General features: G+C 33.9%; 1 protein-coding gene across 1 annotated transcript in view; it reads right to left on the bottom strand.

Moving 5' to 3' along the window:
- LOC101894982 (neurogenic locus Notch protein) overlaps window positions 1–21,017 on the bottom strand; it is a 102,335-nt gene that overhangs the window by 49,423 nt on the left and 31,895 nt on the right. The window contains exons 3-4 of the mRNA XM_059121726.1: window positions 7,152–7,420; window positions 3,953–4,157 (exon numbers count right to left, since the gene is read on the bottom strand). Coding sequence (XP_058977709.1) covers window positions 3,953–4,157; window positions 7,152–7,420 — 474 coding nt within the window. The remainder of the gene's footprint in view (window positions 1–3,952; window positions 4,158–7,151; window positions 7,421–21,017) is intronic.

The raw sequence follows: 21,017 nt of genomic DNA, 5'->3' as shown, positions 1-21,017 counted from the left end.
CATGGTATTTTCCCACATTATTCGATTAAATTTGAATACTGGGTTTAGTGTGCTCAGTAATTACTCTAAACCCCAGATAATTGGTATGTCAATTTGAACACAACATACAAATTTATTTTTACCAATGCTGAATTTGAACTCGCAACCATCAATGCGTCAGTTTAACCAACATCAAAAATAGTTTTGAGACTTTATCGGACCCTTGTAATTACACATAAACTTGTAAAAGGGAAAAGTAAGTCGTTTGGCCTAGAAAATTTTTTATTTTTTGCCTAAAATTTTGAAATTTTGAATTAATGTTCCGAAAATGAATAGAATTGAATCTGAATTTGAGTCCTAGTTCGTTTGCAGAAATCAAATTCAAAAAACGTCATTATTATTTCAACGTCTAGAAGTATAAATGTTCCCTATGGATAAGTAAAGAAATTAACCGAAGTATAGGTGGCGTTGCATGTATCAGTTAATCAAGGATTTTTGGGCGTTATCCTTCTACTGAGGGAAAAACTTAGCCAACGAACAATTTTGAAATGGTGCTATGAATAGTGTTTAATGCAAATTATATATAAGCAACATTCCGTTGTTTTTTTTTTCCATTTAGAGAAGTTTCAGTAAAGATGGCGTTCGATACGGAATAATATGGCTTTATTTGTTAAGTAGTCATGGCCTAGATTTTATCGGCAATTATTATACCCTTAGCCATATGGCTAGAGAGGGTATATATCATTTGAAACGGTCAAAAGTGCCTAATCAAAATAACAGTTTTAGACCCTAGGTCTGTTTGGATCAAATCCATTTCAGGACATTTGGAGTCGATCTAGCGACGTCCGTCCGTCTGTCTGGCTGATGCGCACGATAACTCTCGATCGGATTGGATCCAAACTTGGTACATCGTAATATTATTATAAAACTTAGATTGAGTTCGGAGATGGGCAATATCGATCCACTCCTTCTGGTACCTCCCCCACAAAATGTCCAAATTTTCAAAGAAAATAATTTACTGCACCCAAAAAGGATAACCCAATTTTGCTACAACTTTGCAAATCCAAATATTTGCATCAGTGCTAGGTCAGGTGCAAAAATGGACAATATCGTTCCACTCCATAAAGTACCTCCATCACAAAGGTCAAAATTGTGAATAATTATAAATCTTATAAAATGTGATGTAAGAGTCCAATTGTCTTGAAATTACACACATCACAATATTTTTATTAAACCAAGGTCTGGTGTGAAGATGGAATATATCGGACCACTCCTTCTGGTACCTCCACCACAAGGTTGTGGTGATCGTCAACATTTTGAATATTCATGAAACTCATAAAACGCGAAATTAACATCCAATTCCGATTCAGACTTGGCACGTCTCAATATTTTCATCAACACAAGATCTGTTATGAAGAAGGTTGAGATTCGACCATACCTTTTGGTACCTCCCACATATAGGGTTACCATTTCGAATAACCAAAACGAACATAAAATCCCAAATAAGCATCCGGTTCTTTTCAAATTACACACATCACAATATTTTTATTAGCCCAAGGTATGGTGTGAATGTGGGGTATATTGGTACACTAATTCTGGTTCCGCCCCACAAAGGGTCAAAATTTTGAGTAACCATGAGGCTCATAAAACACGAAATAACTGATCTGATTCCATTCAGACTTGGTACAACTCAATATTTCCATCAACACAAGATCTGTTATAAAGATGCTGGAGATCGAACCAATTCTTCTGATATCTCCCCCACAAAGGGTTCAAGATTAAAAAAGAAACAAAATGCTCATAAAATGCGAAATAAGCATCCAATTCTCTTCAAATTTCACAAATTCAAATATTTTTGCTAACGCAAGATCTGTTTTGAAGTTGGTACATATCTGCCAACCCCTTCTGGTACCTCACCCATAAAGGGTCACAATTTCCAATGCTTATATCTGTCATATTTCATATGACATGTTTCATATTTCTGTCATGTTGCACCTAACCAGAAATCTGATATGAATATGGAATTTATCCAATTTTATGATTTCACATAAAATTGGATATAAATGTTCGATGTCCTTCAAATTTTGCACATATCAATATTTTTATCTGTAGATAGATGAAGTATGAAAATGGAGTACTTCGGGACCTCACGCATATTTTTATATTATCCAAAAATTTGCAAATATCTCATATAAATTATAGGGAGTAGTAGATATAGTCCAAATATGGCACTTCGTAGTATTTTGTATCAGTCTTAGGTCAGATACGAATTGGTCAATATTGGCCAACTGCTTCGGAACCTCTCCCATAAAGGGTCAACAGTTTGAATAATAATATCTTAATGCTGGGGATATACATTTGTCGGCAAAACCGACTGATACTCTTTTACCTGGTTTATAGTTATTGAGGCACTCCTCCCTCAACTAATGTCATAAACTGATGTTTTTTTGTATATATTTGTTGTTATTGTGGTTATTTTTATTACATTCAAATAAATTTCTATTCAAAAAAAATGTTGTCCCGAATACAGTTATAAAACTGTCAATTGTTGCCATTAATTTTGTCATTTTGAAAAATCAGCTACTGTAGAATAAATTCAACATTTTTACGACTTCGACGACTGGGAGATGTGTTGCAGACGGACACAGACAGAGCTCAGTCATTGATGGACTAAGAAAACACACAGAGACAATTATTGCTGTTGTTGTTATTTTTCTTTTATGTCAAGCCGAGGGAGCACCACCCCACACATGACAGAGATATGGTTATTTGCTTGCCTGGCTTGGTTCGTTTGCTTGTTCTGTATGAACTTAAAGTTTGACCGCAAAACAAGCAAGTCAAGCCAAGCCAACAAACAATAGCTTATGAAGAAGACGCTCTACAGAAGAAGGATAAATATTCACTTGAAATTTATGTGTCGTTGTACGTTATTTCTAGGTTTCTTTTTATCATTTCGTATAAATTTCAATATTTGAAAATTAAAAATGCAAATTTTGCTCTATTCGTTTGCTCTCTTTATTCACTGATAACGTTCGGCAAAGGTGGTTGGACGGTTGTTTAGTTGGCTGTAAATTCACATTCTACGACGGACGACATGTGTTTTATAACACCCAGAGCCAAGTAAAATGTCATGACCGGAAACCGAGGTTTCAAATCAATGTGAGAAATTTTGAGGCGCACAGTTTAGAAACAATAACGAAACTCGGCATGTCTGATCGTGTTTGAATAACTAAATCAACAATGGTCAAAGGCAGAGGTTCCAAGGGCCATTGTTGTTGTTTTTTTTTTGGTTAGTTTGGCGATGATGAATCAATAAAAACAAATGTCTAAACAAATCGTCCGGCTGTCCATCCGTCCGTCCATCTGGCAGTTGTTGATTTTGATTTATATTAAATGTTTTATTTATTCTAATTAGCTGTTCACAATCAAATTTAAATAAATAAAATAAATTAGGCTGTCAGTTGATTATTTGTTTTTTTTTGCCAAAAAAAAAAACTTTTGGACAAAGAAGAAATCTCCACCAAGCCCGGTGTGTGCCGCCATAAATTAGTCTTGGATTTTGTTGTCAATTTGTTAAACATTTCGACTTTTCAATTTCAATAAAATATAACAAAATATATTCCTCTTTGTTTTTTTTCCGATCCCTCACCCCATACTCCCTCCTCCCACCTCAAGCTCTGGTTTCGGCACTGAAATTCATTTGAAAGGCCATTCATATGCAAATGTTATTAAACACACAAGTCAATACAAGATAAATGGTTTTTAAATAGCCATTAATTACCCCTGACTACCCATCTTCGTTTGATCTTCAGAAAAATTATGAGGTTTTGAATGCCACGAAGCTATTTTGAATTTTGGCCAAAGGGCGAAAATTGGCCGGCATACAATGGTTTATATTTAAGGCCACAATAATTGTACTACATATGTATAAATGCATGTATGTGTGTGTATCTTTATATATGTGTGTACTTACTGATATGATCCATGAGTATTGACACAGGTTCCGCCATGCTTACAGGGATTATTGTTGCATTCTTCGACATCATCGCTGCACGTTTGCCCACTAAATCCCGCAGGGCAAATGCACTTGTAGTTCCTCACACCCGGAATGGATGTACACGTACCGCCATTGTGGCACGGGGATGTTGCACAGATATTCTTTGTATCGCAATGTTTGCCTGTGTGGAAGAGAGGAAAAAAGAGATAATGGAAATAAGTAAAAGATTTATAAACATATACATGTTGGGGGGGTCATTTTCTGGGGGGAGAAAACAGAAAAAATGACTATTGTCAAAGCTTGTAAAAGCTGGCTAAAGTACTGGAATAATCTGACCCAAGTAGGAACACCCTTCGATGCACGATGCACTGTGAATGGTCGCACCACGAGGGGGGCCAATGAAATCCACCAAAAAAAACTTGTCCAAGGTTTCATACAAATTTTAACTCGTTCCAAGTTTGACACAATGCGAAAATGTTGCATTAACAATCGAAATCTCCTGGGTTTATATCAGATTCAAGGAAATAATTTCAAAATTTTATTGCAAATACCAAAACAGATCTTTCAATCTAACCAAAAAAATCTTCAAATACTTTGAAATTTGTTATGAGTTACGTTTTTTGTGTGTCTTACATGTAATGCCATCTATATTTGAATTGTTGATTGAGAAGCTAACTAAGAAGTGGACCTGAAAAATTGTTAGACAAATTTTTCGAACTCGTATTGCAAAACACCAAAACCAATTTTCCAAATATTTTGAAAATTTTCACGATTTTAAATGCCATCTATATTTGAATTGATAATTGAGAAGCAAACTGAGAAGTGGACCTGAAAAATTGCTAGACAAAATTTTAAAAATGTAATTGCAAAATACCAAAACCGACCTTTAAATCTAACCAAAAAAAATCTAAAAATCTTCAAATACTTGGAAATTCTTCACGAGTTATGTTTGGTCTAGCATTTAATGCCATCTATATTTGAATTGATGATTGAGAAGCCGACAAGGGAGTGGTCCTGAAAAATTTTCAATATTGTATTGCAAAATACCGAAACTAACCCTTCGATATGCCAACAAATCTAACTATTTCTTCAAATTCTTAAACATTTTTACGAGGTATGTTTTGTGTTATATTTAATGCCATCTATATTTGAATTGTGATTGAGAAGCTAACTAAGAAGCGGACCTGGAAATTTTTAGGCAAACTTTTCAAAATTGTATTGCACAATACCAAAACCAACCTTTCAATCTAACCAAAAAATCGAACTGTTTCTTTAAATACTTTGAAAATTTTCACGGTCGATAATTGTGTTACATTTAAAGCAATCTATATTTGAATTGATAATTTAAAAGCTAACTAAAAAGCGGACCTGAAAATGATCGGACAAATTTTTCCTTCCTATTATAACCTCTCAATATGTTAAAGTATCTAAATTTTCGAAAATTAGGAATTCGTCAGATATTTTGTTGTTGGCCACACTCAACGCCATCTACATTTGAATTTGCTAATGCTGTTAATGGAAAGGATATTGCTACCATGACATATGTGCCTAAAACCTTTCAAAACTCTAAAAAAGGAAATTGTTTCGCAAAATATTTTGGAATTTGTTTTCATTTAAAATTTGTGTTACATGTAACGACATCTATATTTGAATTTTAAAATTGGTTGGTTTGTATACCCTTTTTGGCTGTAACATGGTGGAACTCGGATTAATTCCTCAAATCATGCACAGGAAATGATGACCTATCCATATTTCATGATAATTTTATTAGGTGTTACATTTAACGCCATCTATATTATAATCTAAGGCCATCTATATTTGGATTTAATGTCAGCTATATTTGTTAAATTTCCATTTATTGTCTTTAATATGTTTGACATACGAGGCTCGGAGGCATAGAGGAAATGGGCCCAATAATGATAGCAACAGAATGGTAATTTAAAACATTATCAATCTCAAATATAGATGGCGTTAAATGTAAAAAAACACAAAATAGAACTCAACAAATTTCAAACTATTTTGTGAAACTGTTAAACTCCTGGGAAATGTTAAAGCATTTGGCGAGACAGTTTGATTTTTCGGTATATTGATAGATTTAAGATACACACCCCATTGCAGCAACAGGAAGGCAGTTAGCAACATTACCAAATTCAAATATAGATGGCGTTAAATGTAACACCAAAATAATGACAAAGTATTTTGTGAAAAATGTTTCTTTTTTTTGAAAATTTGAAGGGATTTGTCCATGGTAGCAATAGAAGGGTTATTAACAACAATATCATTTTCGAATACAGATGGCGTTAAACAAAACGTATAACAAATTTTAAAGTGTTCGGGGAAACTAATTATATGGTGTACTGAACGTTTTAGGTACTTATTCCTTGGTAGAAATAAAAAAAGACAATTAACAAGATGTGGAAAATGTAATATAGATGATACTAAGGGCTTTTAAACGTTAAATTATTTATATTCAGATTTTTTTCTAACTGCCAAAATATAGCAAGATGAGGAGTCTTTTTGTACAAACTTAAGATCATGGAGTCTATAAGCGATGTAGAGGTTATTGAGTCATATTAGAGGGACTGCAGACCGGGGAGCATTTTTGGGATAAACCAGAGGCAAAAGATTATAAATAGATTATATGAAAAAATAATAGGTCAGGGAGACTTTTCAGACAAGCGTTTAGCAAAGTCGCATTGGAAATGCGATTAAAACACATCGAAATACTCTAAATCCGTCTGTTTTAATATTCAGACCACTTATTTCAGTTAGCGCCATCTATATTCAAATTGCTATATTGTTATCTAACGGCTTTTTTCACGCAGTGCATACTTTTAGGCAGCAACAGTTGTAGGGGAATTACGCCACACAAACTGATATTAAAATCGAAGTGGCAATGTTGACGAAACCTAGAAAAGTTCTAATAATCCCTCACTTTTAATATTTAGACCATCAATTGTAGTTAATGCCATCTATATTTATTTTTTTATATTGCTCTTTAACGGCGTTCTTTTTTTTGTAACAAAGTCCATACTTTGAATATTTGTCCATTCGAAGTATTTTTGCAAAGAGAAAAATTTCGACAAGAGGTAAATGATTAGAAGCCAGTATTCATAACAATTTTTTAAGGATTTTTTCTCAACAGTAACATAATTTAAATTTATTTCTTCCTTACCTGTAAAACCATTGACACAAGCACACGTGTAATCATCCAGGGTCTTGAGATTACACGTCCCGCCATACTGGCAGGGTGATGAATCACAGGCATTGGGCAGTTTTATTTCACACAGCGACTCGGCAAAACCCAATGGGCAGATACAAGTAATGCCCAGACTTTCGTTGCGATATGAGACCTGGCAGGTGCCGCCATTTTGACAGCGTCCCGGTCCCGTCAGACAAGGATTTTGATATTCACAAAAGTCACCGACATATTTTGAATTACAACTGTAAAAAAGAAGGAAAATGAAATATAGTCATTAGTAAATCATTTTTAAAACTGACAATTTAAAACATTGTACAAACACACACACATCCATAAACTTAAGAACTACTGCGAAGAAGAGCATAAAATTCAACTTTCAAATACTGAAAAATAACTTCTAGATTCTTATTGAACTTTCTTTTTGTCGACATTTTCCATGATGTGCCATGATCACCGGAGCAGAGTGTAAATTTGTTGCGTGGGTAAATAATTTTCTCAGACATCAAGGTGATATCGATTGGTTGGTTAGTTAGCTAGCTAGCTGGTCTACATGTTGGCCATGTCGTCAGCTACCAACCAACCAGCCATCGAACCATCCAACCATCCCTGTATACGGTCGACAATAATTGGCATTCACCACATATATTTGTCGACAACATTTTCCATAATGAAAAGCCAACCAGCCAACCTATGTCCAAAGATAAAAGCCAGAGGAAACATGATCAGCAAAGGAAACCCATTGGCATGTTGGACAATATTGGTCCATTAAGTGGCCGCCGGCCTAACAACAGAAAGTGATGTAGAAAATACTGCTGCTGTAAAGCTTGGCGGTATGGTAGTTACACTCAAAAATGAATGAAAAATGAAATGGCAAATTAGAGGCCAGTACGTGAGTCGTAGGGTCGTTATAGGTAAGTTGCTAACCGGAAAGTTTGTTGAAGATTTTTAAAAAAAATTCCAGATTTTTTTAAAAGTCCATCGACCGTCGATAAGCCGATCTATATTGAAATTAAAAAATTATCTTTTTTGCTTTCAGCATGTTTGTAATGGGATATTTGAGAGCATACCAAAATTGAGTCATATAATGGTAATAAAAGAACTGCAATTAACTTCATCATCATCAAATTCAAATATAGATGGCGTTAAATGTAAAATACACCACAACACATACAAATTTGTTTTTTTTTTTTTTGAAAAAAAAAAACATAAATTTTTTCAAAGGTCTGTCAGATTAACAAATGTGGATTGTCTAAAGAATTATTTCCAAGGTTTCTCAGATAAATAAACGTAGAATTAAAAAAAATCAAAAAATTCAATTCATGATTTTTTTTCAAAAGGTCTCTAAGAGTAACAGTGGTGGCCTTTTTAAGATTTTTTTCAAAGGCCTCTCAGGTATAAAAACGTGGACTTTTTAAGAATATTTTTCCAAGGTCCCACAGATCTACAAGCGTGGGTTTTTTAAGAATTGTTTAAAGGATCAACTAACCTGGATTTTTTAGAATTTGTTCAAAGGACTCTCAGATCTACAAACGTGGATTTTCTTAAGCATTTTTTCCGAGGTTCTCAGAACAACAAGCGTAGATTTTTCAAGATTTTTTCAAAGATCTCTCAGATCAACAAACGTGGATTTTTTTAAGAGTTGTTTTGAAGGTCTCCCAAATCAACAAACGTGGATTATTTTAAGAATTTTTTTCCAAGGTCCCTCAGATCTACAAACGTGGATTTTTAAGAATTTTTTAAAGTTCTCTAATATCAACAAACGTGGATTTTTTAAGAATTTTTTTAAAGTTCTCTAATATCAACAAACGTGGATTTTTTTAAGAATTTTTTCCAAGGTCCCTCAGATCTACAAACGTGGATTTTTAAGAATTTTTTAAAGTTCTCTAATATCAACAAACGTGGATTTTTTAAGAATTTTTTAAAGTTCTCTAATATCAACAAACGTGGATTTTTTAAGAATTTTATTCAAGACCACTCAGATCTCAGACATGACTTTTTTTCCAATAATTTTCAGATCAATGAATGTGAATTTTTATTAAGGAATTGATGATTTTCAGATCAAAAAAATTGGATTTTTTCAAGATTTTTTTTCAATGACTTTCAGATTTATAAACGAATATTTGTAAAGAATTTTTATAAAGTCCCTCACAGATCAACAAACGTGGGCTTTTTCCTTTTTCAAATGAATACCATTGCGGATTTTTATTGAATTTTACATCTACATTTTTTTTAATTTTTTTGCAAATTCTTTCGAACACAAAATTGTTGAGTTTGAAAAAAGTTTTTGCAAGAGCTTTTAGAAACAAAATTGTAGATTTGTGGGTAATTTTTAAGGCCTTTCAGACCTCGAGGATCGAGGATTTTTTTTTCAATTTTGAGAACTTACCTTATATCCACACATTTTTGAAGATTTTTTTAGGTCTAAAATCGTTATTTTTTTAATAAATGTCTCCAACGTTTTTTTTTAACACAGCATTCTTGGATTTTTTTTTTGTTGTTTTAACTTAAGAACCTACAATATATATAAAATCGTTGTTTCTTTCCTTCAATTCCGTGGATTTGTTAATATTTTTTTTTCAAAACCTTTATGAGCCTCGATCGTAAAATTCTGAAGACTTTTTTATATCGTTTTTCTAATGCAAAGATAAAATAATAAGTTTGGAAGGTCTTACAGACCTAAAATCAAGTATTGTTATTTTTTTTTTTTCTTTTTTCTTTCAATTTTGTAAGATTTCATCTAGAACTACAAAGACTTAAATCGTGGATCTCTTAAAAATTTCCGATAATGAATTTCACAACTATAATAGTGGGTTTTTAAAGAAACCTTTCCAAGAGCTGTTATTGATATTTTTTAAGATTTTTTTTTTTTTTTTTTTAAAGACTTTTAAGGCATTCAATTGTGAGATTTTTAAAGAATTTTACAAAGAGTTTTTTTTTAATAGGAATTTTGGAAGGCCTTTCAAACCCCAAATCAAGGATTGTTAACAATATTCCAATATTATATAGACCAAAAATCGTGGATTTTTTTCCGAAGTCTTTAATATTTTCAAGTATTCAGTTCAGCAATTATGGATTCTGAAGGAATTTTTTAAGGTCTTCGAGGCCTATAAAAATATATTTTTTTAAGAATTTTAAAAGCACCAATAGAATTACAATTGTGTATTATTAAAATATATATTTTTTTAAATAATTAGAAAAAAATATCGAGGATTTTCAAAACCGAATTTTAAAAGGTTTTTTTTTTCAAGGTCTATTGCCTTGGATTTCTTAGGAATTATTCCAATCACTTGTCTCATAGGTATTTTTCGAGTGTAAACAGCATTTCTACTATGGAACACTAACTCGCGTTATAACAACAACAGACTAACTGCCACTGTGACTGTTGTTGTTGTCGCTAGCCTTTAGCGGCAATTCGTCAAGCTACCAAAGTATTTATTTATTTTCATTTTTGGTCTATAACTCCTGAGAAAAAATAAACATCAGCAACGCTAATTATAAAACGTTTTGGTATGATTTCCTCGGAACTAGTAAAACAACAACAGCAACAAAACGAAAACAACAACAACAACTGCAAAAAAACACTGCCTACGTTGTACGCATTTTGGTTTTATTTTTACGCCAGCAAAGAAAGCATGCGTGCCATCATATAACAACAAAAAAGAAAATAAAAACAACAAAATGCACTAAAACATTATTGCAACAACGAAAACAACAACATGACCAAGAAATTCTCTTTTTCAAGCCAACACAAAATTGTTTCTTTGAGGAGATCCAGTAGCAAATCATCAGCAGCATCAAGTCGCCGCCGCCAAGCGATCGATTGACTTGACTTGGCTAAAATGGAGATGGTGGTGGTGGTGACCACAAGATTCCTCTGGCCGTCACTGCATCGATGGGATGCTTTAAAGTAAAACGTGGGCCCATCTCCAGAGACAGGTTTCGATTTTTTTGATGCACATATATGTATATGTATGTATGTATGTGTGTTTGTGTTGCATTTGTATGCCTGGCTGTGGTGTCTTGTTAATGTGTTGCATGCCATTCCTTCTTTAGATGACAACAACAAAAAAACAACAGCAACATCGTTGATGATAACATGTAGTGGAATACGACGATCGAGAAAAAAAACATGAAAAGAAGCTATGAAAAGATCCGCTCGAAAAAAAGACCATAAACTCTGATCGATATTGTATATGCACACACAGACACACACAGATGTACAAAAACGCATCGGCCACACATCTGTTAACAAAAAATAAAAGATCAATATTACACCAAGCAAAGGTAAAGCACTTAATCTCCCCCTCCCCTCTCTGTCTCTCTTTTCGGTTAAGCTGGCTTATACAACAGTTGGCTTAAAGAAAAATTCCAGCTCAAAAGATTTATACCTGTTTTTTTTTCTTTCGATTTCTTATCACACAACAAGAAGACAAGCTAACTGTAGCTACTTAAGGCGATGGCCAAGAGAAGTGACAAAAGGTGTAGAGACGTGGTTGATAAGGGGGGCATTGAGGAGAACATTTTCCAATTTCCAAAAGACATTTTAAGATTTTACAGTTGCCCCCTCCCTTTTTTGGGAAGTTTAGACTACGTCCCTGCCAACTAACTGCAACTGCAACATGTTTGAGTTAATCTAGTCATTTGTTTCTGCCTGAGATCTACAGAATGCCGCTATTCATTTTCACTTCATCTTTCATTTCTTTTCGTCATATCCATCTAAGATGCCATACATATGCATGGAGATCACCAACACACACACAAACATACACGTATATATGGACACTTGCATTGGAAAACGGTGTGGCTTGAAATAGATCGATCTGAGTTAATAGAAGAAAAAACTAAAGAAAAAAAAACATCAGCCGACTCAAACTTGTAAATCGAGTTGCATAGATGACCATAAAAAACAAAGATTTTAATCTCGAATTAACCCGTAACTCCGAAGCGTAGACAAATACTAACAAACAACTAAGCGCCAGGCATGGCCAATTTGTAAAGAGCTTTGTTTAGAAACTTTTCCAACTTCTATTCAAAAAAAAAGATATTAGTGAATGGACTGAAATCAAGCCCATACAAGACCAGACCTCCTCGCCCTCTCCCCTACTTTTTTTGACATTCTAATATTAATTAACAACAATATTTTAGTCCACTTTGAGAAAAAAATAAAAACCACACTGAAAATCGTTTAAGCAAATAAATAAATAAGACTGATGGGTTATGAAAACCGCAAAAAAGTCCAACAAATCTTAGGAAACAATTCTATGGGAAGTGATGTATGATGACAACTTGAAAGAGTGACATTTTCTCACAGCCCCACAGACATACATGTTTTGAAACTAAATCCCATTATGCAAGTTACAGATATCGATACTTATATTTTGAGGTTGTGGTAAACAAACTTGTGTGGGATCTTCACAATAAAGCAAAGAGTTCTGAAATCATGAAAAGTATTCTGGCGGACAAGATTTTCGAGTTTTTATTCGGGTATTCAGGTCTTCTATTGAAAATAATAGAAAAATTATAGGAGAAAAAATAAACAAAACCAAAAAAAAAAATATTACACCCAAAATTAACCGGTTTCTTAATTTTCATAATCAAAATTTTTACATTTTTAAACCGGTTTTAAATTTTCGAAAACCTCATTTAAAAAAAAATATAATATTTGAAAATCATGTTTAGCTCATGACAAAACAATGATTCGAATATATCGATATTAGAGGATACAATGAAATATTCGGTTATGATGAGCATAACCACACCATATCCGAGAATTTTTATTCGAGTATTCGGTCTTCTAATTCAAATTAGTAAAACATGAAAAAACATAAAACAATTACCCAAAATTTATCCGGGTATCTACTTTTTTATAACCGGTTTTTTGAACATTCTGAACCGGTTTTATATTTTTGGGAAACATATTTGAAAAAAATAAAATATAATATTTGAAAATCATGATTTGGTCATGATAAAACAATGATTCGGATATATCGACGATAGCGGATATAATGAAATATTCGGTTATGTAAGTCGATTTGAGAATTTTTATTCGAGTATTCGGGTTTCTAATACAAAATAGTAGTAAAATTATAGAGCAAAAAAACATCAAAATAATATATTACCTAATATTTATTCGGATATCTACTTTTTCATAGCCGGTTTTTTTTACTTTATGAACCGGTTTTATATTTTCGATAACCGTATTTGAAAAAAAAAAACAATAAATAAAATGTAATGTTTGAAAATCATGACTTGGTCATGATAAAACAATGATTCGAATTTATCGATGATAGAGGATATAATGAAATATTCGGTTATGTAAGTCGATTTGAGAATTTTTATTCGAGTATTCGGGGTTTCTAATACAAAATAGTAGTAAAATTATAGAGGAAAAAAAAAAACATCAAAATAATATAATACCCAAAAGTTATGCGGGTATCTACTTTTTCATAACCGGTTTTTTTGGACTTTATGAACCGGTTTTATATTTTCGAGAACCATATTTGAAAACACAATAAATAAAATATAATGTTTGAAAATCGTGTTTTGGTCATTATAAAACAATGATTCGAATATATCGATATTAGAGGATACAATGAAATATTCGGTTATGTAGATCGATCCAATATTTGAGAATATTTTGCGGGTGTTCAGTTTTCTAATTCAAAATAGTAGTAAAATGATCGAAAAACAACAAACCAAAATGTTATAACCAAAATTTGTCCGGGTTTTTAGTTTTTCATAACAGGTTCTACTGAACTTTCTGCACCGGTTTTTAATTTTTGAGAAGCATAACAACAGCAACAGAAAGAAACTAGACTCAAAAGAGCTAAAGAGTTGCTTCGCTTGGCCGAAAGTGGTGAACTGCAGAATTTGGATTTTTTAAACAAACAAAATGATCGCGTTAACTTGCCAAAGAGGTCACCTTCGGTTTGGCCACAAGAACTCAAGCGCGGCCATGGTGATACTGTGGGCCGCCATAACAACCGATGGTCGCTCTCCGCTCGTATTAATCAGTATAAACGCCGAATATTATTGCGAAAATATTCTGGAGGGTGTATTAAAGCCTTGGCCATGCAAACATTTTGGCCGCAGACCTTTGACATTCCAACAAGACTCAGCACCCACCCATCCAAGAATGGTTACAAAATGAGGTTCCTCGCTTCATTTCCAGCCCACAATGGCCACCAAAATCTTCGGATATCAATCCGTTGGACTATTGTGTCTGGAGTATTTTGCAAAGCAAGGTTGGCACTAGAAAATACCAAAATGTCGATCACCTCAAACAAGCGCCACAAACAAGGTACCGCAGAGCAACATTCGGGCAGCGTGTGACGGTTGCATTGGCCGTTAGGCCATAATTCGTGCGTAAAGGTGACCAATTCGAACAAATCTAGACTTATTCTAAAATTTGCTATTTCCGAAATTTTTTGCTTTCATTCAATAAAATTAAAAAAAAGTAAAAATTATGGCGTTTGACTTTGTTGCAGTTTTTTATCTCAGCCTGTATATCGATAATAAAGGTTACCATCAATTATTCGGTTATGTTAGTCGATTATAAAAATTTTAAATCATAAAAATGTTATTTTTTTTTTTTAATTATTTCCATAACAAAATATTTGATTTCCGGAAGGAACCAACATCTTCATTTACAAAAAATATCCACCAAAAAACCAGAAGTTCGAAATTTCTATGAACTAATCCCTGACATTCCAAGCTTAAAAAATCCCTCAATCAAGGCTTCAAAAACATTTTTCGTTCTTAAAAAAATTATAATCCAAGACAAATTTTATCGTAGCCCTCGTGCCCCATAAAATGAACCTCCACATCAAAATATCCCAATTATAGTTCAAGTCGATGATTCACCTAGCCCAAAGAACTTATCTTCAAAATAATAATAAAAAACGCCTTATGTCCACATTTTACTTCCATTTCCTTTCTACATCTTCTTCTGTTTATGTTGGAGGATCATAAATTTACAACAACAACAAAATAACTCACAAAAATGAACAGCATTGAAGAGGTATGACCGCATTCAAAAAGGTTTTTCTGTGTTATACCGGGGTAACAGTGTCACCACTACATGGAAAAATCCCCTCCCGTGCTCATCATTCTCTCTCCTAAATTGATCATTTTTTGAGACTTTGTTCTCTATTCTATGTATATGCAGGAAAGAGGGAATATTGGGTATGTATGGGTATCTTTTCTTTTCTGTTCGACCTGCCTTCATATGAGTGTTTTTGTTGCAAACTTGTTTAACTTTTCCATTGTTGCTGTTGTTGTTTAAGAAGAAGAGCTAATTGAAATTCTCCAGGCACACAATAAAACCCTACATATATGTGTCTCTCCCCGCTAGCCTCTCTCTCTCTTTCTGTGAGACCAACAGTAAGAGCCACATTGTTTATTTTTTTTTTCCTTTGATTTTTGCTGATTTTTGAAATTTTTTGTTTCGCTTGTTTTCTTCCCATTTTGTATTTAATTTTTGATATGTAATCTTGCCCAGTTTTTGCTGTTTTTTGTTTTTGCTACATGCCACGGACATGTTTTCTACTTTTCTTTCAGTGTCCCCACAAACTTCCAACCTTCCAACTCCTCCCCCTCCTACTTCACATCATGTTGCTGTTGTTGCAATCTGATTATGATACATTTGTTGCGATAACCGAAAACAGAAATTGAAGTCAAAAATAATCCAAAAACAACTCCTATGTTTAGCCGCTTGGATCGGATTTGAAACTCATGCATTAATGGTTTTGTTATTACGTCTCTTAAAATGTTATCTGATCTTTGTCAAAAAAACAAAAGAGACAAAATAAATAAAATAATGGCATAGATAAGCTATTTTTTCAATTTTTTTCTGCAGCTATTATTTATGTTAATGGGTATTCTGACTTTTTGAATGAATGAGTGGCGATTTTAAATGTCTGTTTTTTTTTTTTGTTGTTATACAATAGCATGGCTGCTATTCGGTTGGTAAACAATTTTCAGAAATTGGATTACCAGGGAAATATCGACCACTGAGATCTATAGTTTCCAAAGGGATGTTAGATCAATAAACGTTGATTGTAAATCAAAAGCAACCTTTTTCAAGAACCTCAATGGATCCAAATTCGTGATTTTTTCGCCATTTTGTCTGTGAATTTTACAAGAAAATTTTCTCCAGGACCATAATCCTTCATTAGGGATGTAATCGAAAATTGTTAAAAATGTTATAAGCCCCTTGACTGACTGAATTGTGAATTTTTGAAGATTTTTTTTTTTAGCCTAATAGAGATTTGATATTTAGTTCCTATAATTGTGGAGTTTTTAACATTACTTCCTCAAGGATTTTTTTTTTTTAAATATTTTCAAGGACCACCAGTGCTCTAAATCTGGAAAATGAGCCGCTATAGGGTGAGATAAAAAAAACTGCAACAGAGTCAAACGCCTTAATTTTTATTTTATTTTTTTAAATTTTAGCAAAATGTGTCGGAAATAGAATCAAATTTTAGAATAAGTTTAGATTTGTTCGAATTGGTCACTTTTGGCACGAATTATGGCCTTCAAACGGCCAATGAAACCATCACACGCTGCCCGAATGTTGCACTGCGGTATATTGGCTCATTCCCGGCGAAGCGGGATATAGTCCAATGGATTGGTATCCGGAGATTTTGGTGGCCATTGTGCGGTGAAAATAAAGCGAGGAACCCCATTTTGTAACCGTTCTTGGGTGGCGCGTGCTGAGTGCGATGGTGCTGAGTCCTGTTGGAATGTCCAAGGTCTGCGGCCAAAATCTTTGGGTGCCCAAGGCTTTAATACACCTTCCAGAATATTTTCGAGATAATTTTCGGCATTTATTCTGATGCCACGGTCGATTAATACGGGCGGAGATCATCGACTGTTATGGCAGCCCACACCATCACCATGGCCAGCGCTTGAGTTCTGGTGACCAACCGAAGGTGCACATTATCAACTGACCTCTTTGACAACGAATGTTTTCTCATCGCAGAAAACCAAATTCGGCAGTTCACCACTTCCGGCCAAGCGAAGCAACTCTTTAGCTCTTTTGAGTCCATTTTCTTTCCGTTGCGGTGTAAGTTCTTGCACTTTTTGGAATTTCAATGGCTTTACCCCGAGCTTATTTTTCAATATTTGTCGAATGGAATATTGCGATATGTTCAGCCATTTTTCGGCCACTGCGAAGCGGGTTTCGACCAAGTCGCTTCTTTACTTTTCGAACCATTTCTGCTTGACGCCGGGCTACGCTACCAGTATCGAGGTAACGAGCGATGGTACGAGACACATTTAAATGCTGGAGTGCTCTAATGATACCCTTTGCGGTTTTCCAGCCAAAAAAAAAACAAAAATCACACCATCACGCTTGAATTCAATCACGAATAACTTTTTTTCTGGAAAATTCTCAACAAAATGCTTTTGTACGCTTGTAAACAATATAATGAGCTGTCACTGGAACAATTTTAACAGCTGTCGGACGAGTGGTTAAGAAATGACAGCAATCTGAAGTTAGTTCCAATTTTTTCATCTCACCCTGTATATATACTTTGTAGGGTCTATCGTGAATATTTCGTAGAGTCACAAACGAAATGACAAGGCTTATATACCCTCCAGAGAATGGTGGAGGATATAAAAAAATGGAATTTTTTCAAATTCGTCAATTTCCCAAAAAAAATTTTTTTTGATTATTTAAATTCACTTTTCAAGGACCGCCACACCAATAATCTTGGATTTTCTTTTTTTTTTTTTTGGACCATGCCTACATTTTTCCAAGAATTATTGAATAGTGAAACCTAATATCTCTACGTGCTGACCCCTTAAAAAACGCATGTGTGTGATTGCGTGTGTGGTGCGTTACTATTATGCCATCAATCATCAGCCCGTCTGTCTCTCGTTTTGTTTCAATTTGGTAGCAAAAATCTCAATTTAGCTTATACATCCATCCAGGCAGCCATCCGCAGCTACAACTACTTCAAGTAATTACTGTCATCTTTTTGGTAAGACATCATATTTTTTCCCTGGCGGCTTTCGTCGATGTCAAATTGAAAGAAGTGACCAGTGACTTCTATGAGTATTTAATGGCAGCAAACAAAAGCGTCATTTGAAAAACCGAAGAAGTGGCGGCACTCTTTTCTTTTTCTTCTCTAACAAATTTTTATTGTTTTTATCACAGAAGTTAAGCGTCGTCAACAACAAAATGGCCAAATTTATTTGAATACTTTCCGCCAAAAAAAAAAAAAATAAATCGTAAAGAAAAAACACGCCGAAATTAATGAAGCACTTAACCGAAGTGTGTTAAGTGCGGTTTTTAATTTTATGAATGGAGACCAAATCAAAAAGGTTAGAGCCATACTACGAGTCATCACAGATATAAGAAGGTTATAATTTAATTTACACTATAATTTAGAAATTAGTAAGCTTTTGTCTTGTCTCGTCTCTATTGTCAAGAAGACATTTCAATCAATCAAGATGGTTGGCATGAATATATTCGTAGACACACAAACACACATGGGCATGGAAATTAAACAGGTGAATAGAAATAAAAAGAGATTTTATTTCAAAACCCAATCGAGTTATGTTATGGCGGGAAGGGGGAAAACATGTGGGCGTTAAGTGAAAACCAAGAAATTATGCGACATTTCAACAGCCATTTATTTATAGATTTTAAAGTATGGAAACTTAGCACCGGCAGTGGTGTTAATTTTTTTTTTCCATAACCTGTTCTACTGCACTGTGCTGCAGGCCGTGAAATTGTGGACAAATATCCAATGGGTACACTTTTTTCGTAAATATTTTTTAAAGTTTTAGATTTTTAATAAAACATTTGTCAGTGCTCAAGGCGAAATGCATATTTGGAACTAATCATGGCTTTGAAAAATATTTTTTTCACGACTCCAAAAAAATTGTGATTTACTTCCAGATGTCGGTTTTTCCAAAAAATAATTTTAAAATTAAAAAATTAAATTCTATTCAAATAAAAAAATTTAAATTTTTCAAAGCAGATTTATTTTAAAGTCATTTTTCCAAAACTTTGTGAGCGTTTAAATTATACAAATTGCTTAAATAACAGATTTATAGCATGGGACTCTTTGGACAAAATCCATTTCAGGACATATGGAATCGATCTAGGCGTGTCCGACTTGCCGATTTGGTAAGATAAGTTCGGAGATGGTAAATATCGATCCACACCTTCACGTACTTAATATCTTAATAACAAAATATTTCCTACGTCAGGTGCCAAAATGGACAATATCGATCCAGTCCACCCAGTAGCTCCCCCATAAATTGTCAAGATTTTGAATAATTTTAACTCTTATAAAACATGAAATAAGAGTCCGATTGTCTTCAAACTTTGCAGATCTCCATCTTTCTACTAACAAAAGAACTGGCGCGAAGATGGGTTATATCTGTCCACTCCTTCAGATACCTCCCCCACAAAGGGTCAAAATTTTGAATAACCATGAAGCTCAAGCTCGAAAACGCGAAATGAGCATCCGTTTCCTTTCAAACCAAGCACATCCCAAAACTTTTATCAGGTCAATATCTGGTTTGAAGATGAAATATATCGGACCACTCCTTCTGGTAGCTCCCCCACAAAGGGGTCAAAATGTTGAATAACAAAAATGATCATAAAAAGCAAAATAGGCATCTAACTCTCTCTTAATTTTCTACATCCCAATATTTCTACCATCACAAGATCTGGTGTGAAGACGGGCAATATCGGCCCATTCCTTCGGTACCTTCCCACAAAGTGTCAACATCTTTGAACTCTTGTAAAAAAGCGGAATGAGAATCTGATTCTCTTCAAATTTCACACCTTGCAATATTTCTATCGATACAAGATCTGGCGTGAATGTGGCATATATTGACCCACACCTCTATCTCCCCCCTTTCAAATTCGGCACATCCCAATATTTATATCAATACAAGCTCAGGTGTGAAGATAGAATATATCAGACCACCCCTTCTGTTAGCTCCCCCCAAATATTTTTACTAGCACAAGATCTGGTCTGAAGATGGATTATATCTGTTCACTGCTTCAAATAACACCCCCACAACGCGGCGGAATTTTAAATAACCATGTAGCTCATAAAACGCGAAAATAGCAGGCGATTCCCTTCAAACTTGACACATCCCAAAATTTCTATTACCACAAGATCTGATCTGATCTGAGAATGGCAGATATATGTCGACTCCTTCTGGTACCCCTCCCACAGAGTATCAAATTTTTAAATAACAAAAACGCTCATAAAATGGTTTATAGGCATCCGATTTTCTTCCAACTTCACACATTCAATGATCCTTATAACATGCGAAACAAGTCTGCGATTTTCTTCAAACTTGGTGTATCTCAACATTTTTATCAGTCATGGGTCTAATGTAAATATAGGGTCAACTCCCCACAAATCTTAAATTTTTGATTAACAATTATTTGCATAAAATTGAAAATCATTGTTCGATTTCCTTCCTTTGCTTAATTGTTGCACAATATTTGTGTTAGAATTAGAAGAAATGGGATGTATCGGCCACTTTTACTGTTTAACCTTGTGAAAGAAGTTCAACATTTTCCAAAAAATATACACATATCTCATATGAAGCGAAGGAAGTAGTTGATATAGTCCAAATCTGGAGCATATTAATATCAGATTTAGGTCAGATATGATATATAAGGCCATCATTCTGAATAATAATAACGCAAAACAAAATATACTCAAATAATGCTCAAGGCTATACATCTGTCGGCCATACCGACTGATACTCTTTAAGAGAACATTTTCAAAGCTCAAACTACTTGCGTTTGTTTTCTGTGAACAGTTTTTTTTTTTAAATAAAAAAGTTATATTTTTTTGA

Source organism: Musca domestica, unplaced genomic scaffold (assembly GCF_030504385.1).
Source record: "Musca domestica strain aabys unplaced genomic scaffold, Musca_domestica.polishedcontigs.V.1.1 2, whole genome shotgun sequence".
Lineage (NCBI taxonomy): Eukaryota > Metazoa > Arthropoda > Insecta > Diptera > Muscidae > Musca > Musca domestica.
Note: the sequence above shows the minus strand (reverse complement) of the source record. Positions and strands in the feature narration are given on the sequence as shown.